This window comes from Cydia fagiglandana, chromosome 13, assembly GCF_963556715.1.
Source record: "Cydia fagiglandana chromosome 13, ilCydFagi1.1, whole genome shotgun sequence".
Classification (NCBI taxonomy): domain Eukaryota; kingdom Metazoa; phylum Arthropoda; class Insecta; order Lepidoptera; family Tortricidae; genus Cydia; species Cydia fagiglandana.
In genome coordinates this window covers 10,820,213-10,834,882 of record NC_085944.1, presented here as the reverse complement: position 1 = coordinate 10,834,882, position 14,670 = coordinate 10,820,213, and the positions used below count along the sequence as shown (strand labels likewise).

The following is a 14,670-nucleotide window of genomic DNA, read 5'->3' as shown; positions in this document are numbered from 1 at the left end:
AAATGATCTTGACGCGACTTTATTGTTAAGAGAATTAGAGCTCGTCAAGGTAATATTGACCACCTCGCCTGCTTGGCGCTTAGCAACTTCTGCTGCTGACTGTACTCTACATAAATTGTTTGTGGTTTAAATAGTTAGGGAGGCGAATAGGGGAATTTTCGGCAATACTCGAGCGTGGCAGTTTAAGATATGAGAGATACCTTAGACCTAATAGAACAACCTTGTAAAGTATTTAGCTCTATATGTAGTGACGCGCGCCTAGGATAGACGATCAGATTAGTAAAAAAAAATGGATAGTCTGAAATACTCGAGCGCGTCAGATTAAGATATTGGGGGTTGATTTAAGTGTTTAAAGACTAAATTTAACTAATCTGACGATAAGTCCTTGACGCCGCCGAGTTATAGGGTTGCGAACTTGTAAAAAAAAAACGTTAATCCGGCATTCTCGAGCGCGATTTTTTTATTTTATTTTGGAGAATATAATCTAAAACTTACTAAAAATAAAAAATCTGCCGGTTTCCGCATGACCGGAAGTGTGGAGGAGCCATTTCGTCTTCCTAAGAACGCGTTGCGGCATATAAGTCGCAAACGATACATTTTACAAAAAAAAAGTTTAAATAAACAAAAAAGGTAATTTTATTTTACACAAAAAAGGTCTCTTTACATTTTTGTCCAAAGTTAAAACTTTTTGACTTGAAGCATCATAAAAACTCAAACTCCCGGTTTTTTGAGTATATCTCGAAAACTGAGGGTGTTAAAAAAGATTGATATGAAATAACGATGATTAAATTATGTGACTTTTATTATATCTCAAAAAAATTTTTTTTCTAAAGCTTCTCGACAATTTTCGTGGACTCGGAAAAAGTTACGCGTATCTGTATACAAAAGTATTATTAACATGTACAGTTTCATGTATGTATATTATTCAATAGCCTGTTGATCCTCAAATTGTTTTTTGGACGTACCGTAAGCAAAACGAAGTGAAGAATTGAAGCAAAAAAGAGGAATTTGCCATAAACATGTAATACAGACTGAGCGCTTCGCGGAAATATGCCGTCGTTAAGATCATACATAACAATACAATTATAATCCGATTTTTATATCATTTCATTTTTTTATACAATAAATAATACACTTCGTACTACATTTCATCTATATTTACGTTGGTTGTATCTATCGCTTTATTGTCATTCTTAAATTCCCCGTTTTATCAAGGAGAAAGAAAGGAAAAAAAAGAAACCAAAAAACCTTTTTCGGTCAGATTAAGAGAACCCACCAACATTTTTGTCAGATTAAAAAATTATGCTTTCAGGATACCGAGGTAAACCTCCCCTATGAAAATCTGACGCGCTCGAGTATTTCAAAAAAACTTTTTTTTTGCATTTTCAAAAATTCATCGTAACTTATCGTCACGCCGAAATCGTCAGTTTTTTTAAAGGAAGCTTCCTTGGGGCCTACTTAACACCCCTTCCGAAAATCTGACGCGCTCGAGTAAATTTTTTTTTTACATTTATGACTACTTTATATGCCTACCCCCACCACGCAAACCGGCAGATTAGTATACCGTTGTTATCAGAGGCACTCGGGGCATACGTAGTATGAATATCTGACGCGCTCGAGAATGCCCAAGTAACTGTTTTTTTTAACATTTTTGAAAAACCGTACACGCCAAACCCACCGCTAAAATGGTTTTTGCCATACGAGCTTTTCTTTTCGAAATTATTTTATCTTTCGATTTTGATAGGTCTCGACGGCGCCGTTGAATTACGCCATTTAGCTACCTCGCCTCCCTAACTAAAACTTTTATATGTGTTTCAGATACCATCGGATAAGCATGTTTTACTAGCAGTAAGACAAACAAACAGTCATAAAATACATATCAAAGACCAAATAGTCAAATACGATAGAAGTCAGAGGGTTTTAAAGTAAGTACTGTTTGAATATATATCATGATTTTTTTGTATTATATGTACCTTCTCAAATTATGTATAGATTTTATTTCTAAGTGAAATAATTTTACGTTTACTTAACATGTATTAATATTTGATTATAAAGTGTTCTAGTATTTTTGGCGGTATTTCAATTAACCGATTTGAAATTTGCTTATGAAAGAAAATGTAGCTTTACCACTAAATTTGATATCGTTAGCAATTTCTATTATTTACTTAATTAATACCCAAAACGGGTAACGGGTTGTTTGAATTTTGACTAAACATAATTGAAAATTAATAAGGCAGCTGAACCTATACAAACAAAATGTAAAGTACACAATAATTTATAAGTTAGTAAATAAATATTTGGGGTTAATTTTACACATTTCGTCTTAGCCCCAAACTAAGCGAAGATTATACTGTTATTAGGACTATATACACAATTTAAATAGGTAAATACATACTTATTGTTAGATATATAGGAAACATTCATAACTCAGGAACAACTACTCATGATTCAACTACCTTTCCAACTTTATTAATTTACCTAATTGCAAACTGAGACCAATGGTTTTCTAGGAATTTATGTACGAAATAATTATTGTTTAAATAATTTTCGGCTGGCTCCCCGTTTCATGTATGAAACAAGTACTATTAAAGTATAGTTTCCGATTCGCTTTGAATATATGCCGATAAATTTCGTATGAACTGTTTCCTGGGATGCTAAAGCCCCAAAATAGCGCTTAGATAAAAGCTAGGTAAAATAATTAATATAATAATTGAATGTTTCGCCCTTGTTATGTCATAACACGAGTACATTTTTTTTTGTAGAATTTGGGACCAGTGCAATGTTGTCCAGGATTACCTGACAGTGTGGGATGGCCCCACTCGAGAATCTCCCGTTTTGGTTAGACTGTGTGGAGGGGACGCTGTGCCTGATATAGTCAGCCGCGGGCCTAATATGCTGTTGGAGTTTCATACATCGCCGTATGACAATCCGTTTCATCCAGTGCCATTGAGCTATCTACCGGGATTTGAACTTGAAGTTCAGGTATGATCAAGATGTGTCAAGATATGTGATATGATATGAATTCTCAAGAAACGATAATCTTAAGAAACTATTATTTTAAATTAAGCTGTAGGGGGAGAATTTTGACTGCGGGGAAATTTCAACTAATCGAAATACATATCTTCCATGTTTTACATTATTAACTAGACTGCCACATATTATGTCCAGATAGCGAAAAAGATGTATTGTGTGTATTCTGTGTGACTCTTAGTTAATAATGTAAAATATGGAAGATATTTCGATTAGTCGAGATTTCCCCATAGCCGAAATTGCCTCCCTGCACCTTAATGGAAATATGACATTGATGCAAAATGTTTTTCTGCTGGATACTGGCATTATTTAAAATAGTAAAATCATCTAGGTATTTTATGCACGTTAATTCGACGTTATTATGAAAATATGTATTTTAGAAGAAAACTGAACGCAGTCGCATATTTGGTTTCGAATTCACGTTGTAAAAGGTTTTGAATTTTTAGCCAAACATTTTGCTAATCTAAAAACCACAAAAGGTACTTAGATAAAGCCTACTCTGCACAGGCAAATTGCACATTGTACACTCGTCCATCTACAATCCAATCTCCCGCTAACTTATTTCCATTGCCTCATCGTACTCGTTAGTATTCTTCGTGGTTTCAGTTGAAATATTTTTCTTTGTCAGGTGCTGTACGTGGACAAAGATTCACATTCGTACGTGCGTTTAGACGGTCGGTGCCGCTTTGTACTTCGATCCTCAGACAAAACTAGCGGAGTTCTGAGAAATCCTCGACATTCCCTGCCGCCGAATACTTCGTGCGTCTACTATTTTCAAGTGAGGATCTTTAGCGTTTCTTTCGACGTTTTCTGCACCGGGGCTCGGAACCGGTTTTATTAACTCAAAATATTTTTTAATTGTTTTAAGTTCTTTACGTAGAATTGATGAATCATGTATTTAGGTAGCAACATGGTATTATTAGATTGTCACATTAAAATGAATAAGTGATAAAAAACCAAATGACGAACAAAAAAATACAATAATACCGGTATTTTTTTATGAAGAAAAACCGGTTTCGAGTCTTGTTCTGTTCTCCTTTTAATTTGGATTCGAGATAAACCATTTTTTTGTTTTGGTCTGACTTTCTAATTGTGTCCAGCTAGGTATAGTAAAAACAACAATTAAAAAAAAATACTTTTGCCAGTCTTATCAACAAAAGGTATAAAAATGTCGAACTAACAGATTTTTAGGTACGTCTAGCTTAATTATATCTTACAGGCAGAACAATAGTGTTATAGGAGCATTCCACGGGCTGTCCCGTACAAACGCATTGTATTTCCTGTGTTGCGACTTTTTTCTCGGCATTTAAAGCAAGCGATTATTTTTCTGTGCATATTTTTGGCCATTTGTCATAGAAAAGGAAACTCTTATACCTTTAAATCTTCAGAAACTTCGCGTTTGTACAGGACAACGGTAGACAATTTCATGGAATGCTCCTATATATTTTCATAAATTTTAGGGTCGACCCAACGAGATCGTGTGGGTGTCTTTCGTGAAGTACCATTCAGCAGGCACTGAACCTGCAGGATTTGACCAGCAGAAAGACTGCTCCTCACAGCTGACCATTTGGGATGGGGCTGCGCCTGATGCCGATCTTGAGAGAAAGGTATTTTTAAAAGAACAAATTTCTGAACTATTCTAAATGAGGTCTTTCTGCACTTTGTGTTCGTGACGAAGTACAGAAAGACCTTAGCGAACTCGGCGCCGTCGACTGGGCATAAACGGCTTTGGACAGAGTGGCATGGCGGTCTTTGGTGACGGAGGCCAGGATCCACTTCGGGTCGTTGCGCCACAGCAGTAAGTAAGTATTATAAATCAGAAAAAGGTATTGTGAACAATATAGAATTAGTAAATTAAAATATTTGAATAAGTATTTTGGGATATTACTATTTTAATTCATATAAAAATGTCACCGTGAAAGCGTGGAACTATAAAAATAAATGTAATATTAATGCATAACAATTCAACAGGTCACATCCACAAAAGTAACCAAGTTTTTACAAAAAAATAATATAAGTACAACACTATGGATGTATTAAAATGGTTCATTCGTGCTTTAAAATTCCGTTTGACAAATGTTTATAAACTATATTTATAGCTATTCCTTCTCTCTCTCGCAATTCAAGAAAGTTTAGTAATTAAAATTGTATACGACGTTCATTATTATTTTATACATGATATATACGTACAAACTTTTGGGCACGTATAACGTAGATATGTATTAAAATTTCATATTCGTGCTTCAATACATTTTTCATCGAGCTACATAGTTTATAAAGTAATTTACTGACCTATTTATTATAACAACTCAACTATGAAAAATATTTCACAATCAATTTCGCAAAGAGGTTAAAAACTTTCGAAAATAAAAACAGCAATCAAGTACACTTCGCTTCAACTTTCACAGCCACAGTACCTTCTTCGTAGTTCGCAGAACTTTATTAAAAGTTTAATTTAAAAAGATTCTTCCCTACTTTTTAATGTTTCTGATTTAAAATGCTCTTTTTACGGTGACCTGTTATGATAAACTTGAACTGCTAATAGATGAAGTCCGTAGATTCTGTGTCCTTGTGTTTTGTTTTCTTAGTGTCTTACATTCTGTTTCTAAATATTGAAGTTTTCGTTCCAAGGTAAATGTGAAGAAAATATGATTATAATTTGAAAAATTACTGTTATATTAGGTACTTACTTATTTAAAATACATAACTAATTTAAAACTTCAAAAAGATAAAATGCAGATACCTACCAGATAATAAAGACAGAAATATATTCATGTGAATCTACACGTATGAGAACGAAAAGAATATCACAAAGCAAAACTTTAAATAGGAATACAACCCTTTTTATTTTATCTTCACTTGCTCAATAAACGTATCCTAGATTTAAATTATTTATACCACATAAACTTCTACGAAGCACAAATTTTAACCAATGTAAAAAGTTTTCCAACGTGTATGGTAATGAAATGTGGATTAACTTAAGCGTAGAAGCGGAACTTTCGCACTGCGCAAGACTAAATGCCATGGATACAAATACAGAAGCGATATAAAATTGGGTAGCGTTCTCACCGCCTTTATTCGTACCATTTCACTTTGCCAACTACCTCCCCACTTGACGGCGGGAGCCAAACATTAATTTTCTTTAATGTGTCTGAGCACTTTTACCGACTCCTCTACCAACTGCAGTGCGGTGTTTCGTTTCATTCATTTGCTATTCCTCTGGCTGCATTAAGAATAGATAAACGGCTTTGAGTCAAGTCATTTACTTGGTAGTTTAATAAGGAAAAGTTTTTTGCATCGTAAATAAGTCAGTGGGGCGTTACTTCGTTTAAGAGTCTGTTAAGATGGTTAGGAGTACAGTTACTTTCACATTTGTTCGGCATTTCATGCATTAAGGTAATAATAATGTACGCAGCAATTTGGCAGAGGGAACCAGAGCCACGACGTCTTTAATGTATTAAAGAGCAGTTAGCTGGGAGTCCTTACGACTGTGATTATTGCTTGACTTTTAGCTTTTTTACGGACTTGACACATTAAATACGCAAGCTTTTAATGGCATTATTGTCATTAAGGATACATTGCGGATAAGATAGGGTTATTGAGTTTAAGAAAATGTGGCTATCAACCAACCTAATCAAAAGCTTTCTACATACAGCTACCTGATATTAAACGTTATACAAGCCCAACACATGTGAAATGATATTGTATACCTAACACTTTTTACCCAGCAATGTTCTGATAATAATATGTATATCCAGCTGAGTTTTTTAAATAATTTTATCATGCAAAATACTAACCATCTTAATCAGCCGCACATAAACGAAAAAAGTTACTAAAGTTTCCTACAAGGTGCACTTCAAAAGCCCTCTTAATGCTTATATCGCGGCCGCTGCTGGAAGCCATCGCGAGCACGGACTTCTGGTGTGATATTTCGGTGGAAATCTGCCGAATCCTACACCAGCAGGTGACACCGCAACAGAAAACTGCGTCACGAAAATGATTTTTTAGTATTTAAGATTTTTATTATTGTATATATACATATATGTTAGTTTGTAAGGTATCTATGGGCCTTAGTAGCCTGAAAATAAATGCTTCGATTTGATTTATATGGTTTATTTCCACAGCTGGACATGGCGGACAAGCGTTCGTTGCTGGGGTCGTTCTGTCGCGAGGAGTCGCCACGACTCTGCGACCACGCTCTTTTATCAAACGCAACGCGGGCCACTCGGCCCTGCGCTCCATCTGAGAGCTACATCACTACGGGACCGGCACTTACGATCCTACAGGTAATTATATGAGCTGAAAAAATACCGTGCATGCAGCGTGCATCATGTTCGACAACTTTTTTATATTATTGACTAGCGTGTAAATAAAAAAAAAACAATTCAGTTGTTACTAACTCTTTGGACACAACTTGTTGCAGTGAGATTTTTAGAGTTTATTGAAGTTTACTTCTTAAGAAAATCATAAGCCCGGATTATGAAAATTTATAGGGAGTAAAATCAAACTTTTCGTTACATTATGTCTCGCGCGTAACTTATCTTGCGCATCCTCTAGCAACGGCTGTACGGAAACACTTCATTTATTCAATTCAACAAATAACAACAGTCAATTGGCTGAGTTTTTATCTTAAATTTCATAATGATTTTATAATCGTTTGTATGGATTAGGTAAACAGAACTCCAGTCGTGTGTCGGAGCTGACACACACACACACACATTTTTTTAGTATTTTTCAGGATTAATGTAAGAAAAAATAGATGAATCAAATTTTCGATATCAGAAGTTTGTATATTTCAATAATACAATACAAATGAGTCAATACTACAATAGGTCTGTAAATTGATAAGGTTAATAACACCTAACCTCCACCAAACCTATTGTGGCGTCGCTAACTATGAAGGTATAGAAATTACCAACACTGAAATTCGACTATTGACACAGAAAGTATGAAGTACTGTCGACTTTAAAAATATGTTTACATTTTTCGCGTTATTGTAACGGACTGAGGTACAAAAGTGGAAACATTAGGTATGTTTGATGTCGATTGTACTAATGCACGTTGGAAAATACTTAACGATGTGACTACTACTCGATATGAGTCCTTTGTAGTTGAGTATTATAAATAATGAGTAACGACAGCGTAGACATAATACACTAGACTATTAATATGACATAAAAGTACTAGTAAGTATAATGCAGTGTATCTTAAAGCGAATAGAACTGTCTAGTTCTAAGAGAACAAAACACACCGGAACATCGCTTCTACGCTCACACTACGGTTTCTTATCATCTAGTAGTGTTTCCTTGTTAATTGTAAGACGCCGTACCTAATAAATAGTTTCCATTTACGCCTCGCAGCTTCTTGTTTGCTACGAGATAATTAGTTCTTAACAGTATATTGCTTGCCGCGCACACGTTGACATTACCTCGCTTCCTTTTACAAGTTCAATGCAAAACGCACTTGGAGCATTCCACGGGCTGTCCCGTGCAAACAACGCATTGTATTTCCTATGTTGCGACTTTTTTCTCGGCATTTACTTAAAGCAGGCGATTATTTTTCTGTGCATATTTTTGACCATTTGTCATAGAAAAGGAAACTCTTATACCTTTAAATCTTCAGAAACTTAGCGTTTGTACGGGACAACGGTAGACAATTTCATGGAATGCTCCACTTGATAATATTCTCGCATATTGTCAGTGGAAGACTGAGTAGGACTAATGTTAAGTGGTGAAGATTACAGTACATTATGCTGAGAAGCTGTGGTGATAATAATACGAATAAGCGGTATAATATTTGGGCGACAAACAATGACGAGGCGCAATTAAATAGGTAAAATTAGCACAATGTAGACGGCAATTGCACGTTATCACAAGCAATTTAACTTATTGTAAGTATAAGGTATTTAACTTATAACAGGATCTCCTGTTAAAAAAACTACTGTCTACATTCTTCATTTACAGATTTAACGTTTTTGAGCCTACTTGAAACGGCAAGCCGACGATTAGTCCTATATTAATAATAAATTATTTAGGGTTTAAAGTTTGTATTTCTATCAGAGTAATTTTATTTTAAGCAGAATGCAGTCAAACAATAATCGAAATTGAAACACATTTTATACTGTTTCGCACGTTTCTGTAGCATCGAATCGATGTAACCCTTCACAAATCTGTGTTTTAATAAAGGCGGTCTAGCATAAGTTGCGTTCTCGCGCGCGAGTCCATTCTTGAAGTTGCGCTCAGATGTATTGAGTCGCACGCGAGGACGCAACTCATGCCAGCAGGTAAAGCACTCAGACTATGATGAGCAAATAGAGCATATAAGTTCGAAGTGCTCCATGTAAGTTACTTGCTCCGGTCCAAAGGGTATTTAGCTAGATTTTTCCATGAAACATTGACCTGGAACATAGATAAGTCACGCGCGCGCAAAGCATTGCATTTGCCATTGTGAATAATGCAAGCACGTGCTTCACTCCGGGCGTGATAGAATGCTCCAGTGTTGTCGCGTTATTGCGCGAAACACTGTAAGGAGCTGAAGTGCACGTGCATTCCGAAACATTCCCGTAGACATTTCAAATGCAAATCAGATTCGGTGAGGCATAGGAACAAAGGCTTGATTTAAATTTTTTATGTAGCATTTATAGAATATGCTGTTCTATACTAAAGACTAAGGGTAGCTGGTAGAGATCCGTTAACGGGATAAGTTCGCCTTTGTACACATTAACTATATTCTCTCTGTATTATGTACTTGTTTTGTGCAATAAAGTGTTTACTACTACTACTAAAACTACGATACCAAAATTATACCATATTCTGTGAAATAAATTTATGAATAATGAATTATTATGTGCCTATTCGAATTTAATTTACTTCCATGTCAAACAATAATAATTTTAATTAAATACATTTAAGTGCATAACAAACCATTAAATATGACTGGTTTATATACCTAATTAAAGGCAGGAAAACCGCACAAATACTTGTTCACACAAGTATTTTAAAGGATCCCTCGCTTCAAATTCAGTGGTCGAATTAAAATGAAAAGCGTTTTAATTGGCTGCATAGAGCTGGGCAGGGGCTGAATGATTTGATATGCTCACGCGAGTATAGAGTGAAGAGCAATCCTATTTATAGTCGCATGAGTGGCCTTCGTTGCTTTTATAATAATTAAATAACTAACATTAGTATTGGTATTCTGCTAGAGTGCTTTTTGAATACACGAAAGCCCGAGTTAATGTAGGAAACCTGGGCTTAAGCAAGTTGTTAAAGTCACAAGTTGAGAACTGCTTTATTATTCAATATTAAATTCAACAGAGGAAGGACCGAGGCAAGTTCCTTAACTAAATATTTGAAGTTTTACTACACCGCGTCGCCTTGTGTCATGTTAAAATCGACCTTGGTGACTGATACTACCTCTTTGCAAATGTAATGTAACACGGGACATTTGCATATCGTGTATCGAACACTTTGTCATTGAATTACATAATACGGCGCTGTCGAGCGGAGTACCTAATCATCTCTTTTCCCTCAGGAACTCCGTCAAGGATCGGCGTTGTACCCCGTCTCGTTCCTACTCCGGTATGAATTCGTGGATGTGAGCGAGCAAGGGCAGCCGTTGGTCGATTCCCAGTCAGCCTGCGACAGAATTTTCAAATCCGCTCAGACTTATTCGGGAAGATTTCAATCTCCCAGAGCTATTTTCTATTACGGGCGAGGCGGTGCACAGAATCTCACTTGTATCTTAAGGTAATATAAATAATAATAACAAATAATATTAACACGTATTATATAACACAGAACATAATATATTTATTTATATAAAACATTGTTTACAGATTTGAAGCAAAGCCCGGAGAAAGGATACAATTAACCTTTACTAGTAGTTACTTCGGGAACAAACAATGTAGTACATACAAAGACTCCCGGGTAGGCCGCTGGAAATGTGATAGGCCTGCGAAAAGAACAATTGGAGGCGAAGGCTTCGCACAGATTATTATTACCGAATATCCTTGGGAAGGAGTGCCTATTCAAAGGGATTGTCTTTGTACAAATCGATCTGAACCCTTAACTATTCATACTTTGACTGCTCCAGTTGTTGAAATCAACTTTACAGTGACAATGATGAATATTACAGAAGATTACGATGATTTTACTTTTGAGGGTGAATACAAATTTATTCCAAGTGGACCTGGCGATGAAACAGTATGTTCATCCGGCTGGGGGGAAAGAAAATTAAGAGGAAGCAGTGGAGAAATAAGATTATTCGACAAAAGACAAACTCCATCAGCGCCAGAAATAGTTGGGGATAGGCACGTTATATCAGAAAGTGTTAGAGCAGAAGTATCATGTGTTCATAGGCCTTGGCTAATAGAACCAGGTGGAGATGAAGTGACTCCTGTACAAGGGAGGTACTTATACGTAAAAGTACCAGGGTTTGAGGTGACGACAGCCAAGTCATTTTGTCGTACTCCTAATAGACTTTTTATTTATGAGGCCCGGGACACTTCGCACCCGCGTGAAGTGTGTCCCGATGGGCCGAACTTCATTGAATTGTTTTCACCTGGATGGCAGTCAGCTCAAACGCCTTTGGAAACATCGCTTAAACCACATGCCCGAAGCTACGTTATTGATTTTCTGCAACATGAGCCAGCAGATTATTCAATTAAATGGATAGAGGTCATGAAACAGCCATTATTCGAGAACGATCCCGATTCAAATATTATGCCTAGTTCTGTCACATTGGATTGCCGATACAAGTATGTATAAAATATATGTACTACCAATCTTTGTATTTTAGTTGTACTACGTTTAAATGGTAATTAATAAAAAACTTTTCTATTCTTCGCAGCTGTCCGGAGCTCAACGCTTGCATTCCTTTAACATTATGGTGCGATGGTAGTCCTCACTGTCCATCAGGTTACGACGAAGATGATTCAAACTGTTCATTCCGCATATCCTTGCCGCCACCGTACATAGCCGCGGCCGCCGGCGTCGGTCTTCTGCTTTGTGCTGTCACAGTCGCATTATGCGCATGTCGGAGGCGTCGAAGAAAAGACAAAGAGTTTAAAGCTCGGTTAGACGGTGCGTTACCCCCAGAAGAAAGACCTTACGATCGCGCTAAAACCAACGGCGTTCCTGAAGCCACGCGGCAATACGCGACAGTGCAGAAATACGCAACTATAGATAAGTATAGTCTGAGTCAAAAGTATTGTGCGGGGTTGAACGACGCGAGATATTACGACGAGGTAGCACAAAGGGATAAGCTTGCAGATACAAGGTACGCTAGTTTAGGTCGCGCCGGGCGAGGCATGCGCGTCGACAACGCGAGAGGCAACGGCGGCACGGGCTCGAGGCGGGCCATGCCCGATCTAGGGTATCCCGATCTCAAGGATGGTTTCTGTTGACCCTCTCCGGATCTAATAGAAACTACTGTATAGTGCGAATACCAGATTTTGTTTAGGAAATGAATGTGTTTGTGTAAAATTAGAGTGAAGACTGATTTGGCCAAAGTGCCTCTTTAATACTTGGCGAAACTTTAAAGAAATTTGATCATTAGTACTATTGGAATTCCCCTAAAACAAGATACTGTTTTTTTTACATGACGTGTAAGTAATCTATTTGTATAATTCTAGTGATGTAATGATATTAATAAAGTGTAAATAATCCTTAACTGATTGCCATACTATTGTGTTACTTAATTGACATGTTTCACGCAAATATAGTAGTAATAATAATTCGTGCAATAGAATAAATAAATAAATGTATGCCACATAAGTTTCACTGCAAGTCCTGAAACCTTAAAAACTGACAATTATTTCAATTTTAACATCCTATAGAATTGTATACCCAAATAACATATCTAAATGTATATAAAAAGCTTGACAATACAGTTTTAAGATACAATTTAAACAGTGTATTGTACTGAAAAGTAATTAGGTATGTCAGAGAAAAATGAGTGGAAGAATATCGTGTGTGAAAGAATAAAAAAGTAATTTAATGTTTAACATGAAACATTCTAAAATATAATCACGTCATAACTAACCTCGAACCGAAGTAACGTTCAACATTTTAAAAGGTCATTATTATCTATGTTTTATTACCCTATACCGTTAAAAACTTTTTTTGTTACTTTACAATCATTCAATATTGTATTTTTTATGCTAATTTTAACTTTTTTTACAAACTCAAAATAAACATGGAAATAATATAAAACAAGGATTGTTAGATTATAAAAACATTTCAATAGGTATTTGAATATTCAGATCTTTTTTCTCATTTTATTCATCAAGGTATTATTCAGGGGGATTTTATTCATTCATTTGATCAGGGTTACTTTGTGCAGAATTGTGTTTTAAAATAAAACTCGAATGTTTTTAACTCAAAATGCAGTCCAAGTACCTTTTACCATTTACCATTATACTTATAGTGTTACAACCGGTACAACCCTAAATTCAGTAAAATGCTGCAAATGGTGTTAAAGGTATGAAAATCGGTACTATTGATCTTTAGACCATTTGAATCAATTTGACCTGAAGCACTAAAAATACTAAAAAAGAAAGGAATTATGACGTCATCTTTTTTTTGTATGGGTAATAAATATTCTTATTCAGAAACCTATCGTGTGTGGTATTAAATGAAAGGGCTTTTTGAGCCCCTTCTAAAAATGGCAAAAACACAATATAAAACGTGGATAAAGTAACCCCAATCTAAGATATTTTAAATAGGACCTGCAGAGCTTACTTAATAGTAAAATCAGATGCAATCCATAAAGATGCCTTTCATTACACATTTATGGGTTAAATAAGCACAGAGCCGAATACCCTACTAAGGATAACTCAAAATCTTTCAGAATACCTATTATTTTGTGAATATCTTCGCTGCGTGAATGAAGATAAGCTTTAGAACTTGTGTATAGTAAATAATGCTCACTTTGTACAAGTTATTGGTTTGATTAATACATTTTGGTTTGATTAATACATTTTGGTTTGGTGAAATAAATAAAATTATTAATTTACGGAACTTTTGACTTAGTGCCACACATAGGCCGTATTTTATTGACAGTACCTACAAACAGCAACACTCCTAACTGTACATCGGTGGACCTTATTACAAAAGGCATAAGGTCCACCTATGTACAGTTAACAGTGTGGGCGATGGTACTTAAACTTTGACTATTATTTCGATATCATTTATTATGGCCACTGTTTGAACAAAAAAAATTTTTTTTTAGATAAAATATGTACGTAAAATGTACGTACCTACACTAGAATTGTTACTCAGATATTTGAATAGCATCACAGAAGTGTTGTTACTGTAATAAATAAAATATAAAATGAAATGTGATATAGAATGTAAAAATGTTAGATAAGCGTTCACAAACTGTATAACTTAATGTTAAGATAAATATTTTCCCGTGTACAATATAGTGGTAAACTTAAGTATAACAAAACAATTGTGAATAAATTATTGACTAAGATTTTTAAAAGTCTGTACTTATTTCACGGTAAAAGGAAAATTAAAGTCATTTCTAAAAATTACAAGCTAAGTTTTTTTTTTAATACCTGACTAGCTTTTGAAATACCACCTAGAATCTTTTTCTTCGGAATTTATTGTACCGTTAGATTATTTCTATATTAGATTC

The 14,670-nt window shown here is 35.4% G+C and overlaps 1 protein-coding gene across 1 annotated transcript in view; it reads left to right on the top strand.

The window, feature by feature from the left end:
• Nucleotides 1–14,470, top strand: part of LOC134670255 (uncharacterized) — a 70,492-nt gene extending 56,022 nt beyond the window's left edge. Inside the window, exons 6-13 of the mRNA XM_063527994.1 lie at nt 1,819–1,925; nt 2,763–2,982; nt 3,659–3,808; nt 4,491–4,637; nt 7,155–7,316; nt 10,561–10,775; nt 10,865–11,785; nt 11,878–14,470. Coding sequence (XP_063384064.1) covers nt 1,819–1,925; nt 2,763–2,982; nt 3,659–3,808; nt 4,491–4,637; nt 7,155–7,316; nt 10,561–10,775; nt 10,865–11,785; nt 11,878–12,433 — 2,478 coding nt within the window. The 3' untranslated portion in view covers nt 12,434–14,470. The remainder of the gene's footprint in view (nt 1–1,818; nt 1,926–2,762; nt 2,983–3,658; nt 3,809–4,490; nt 4,638–7,154; nt 7,317–10,560; nt 10,776–10,864; nt 11,786–11,877) is intronic.
• Nucleotides 14,471–14,670: the final 200 nt, after the last annotated feature.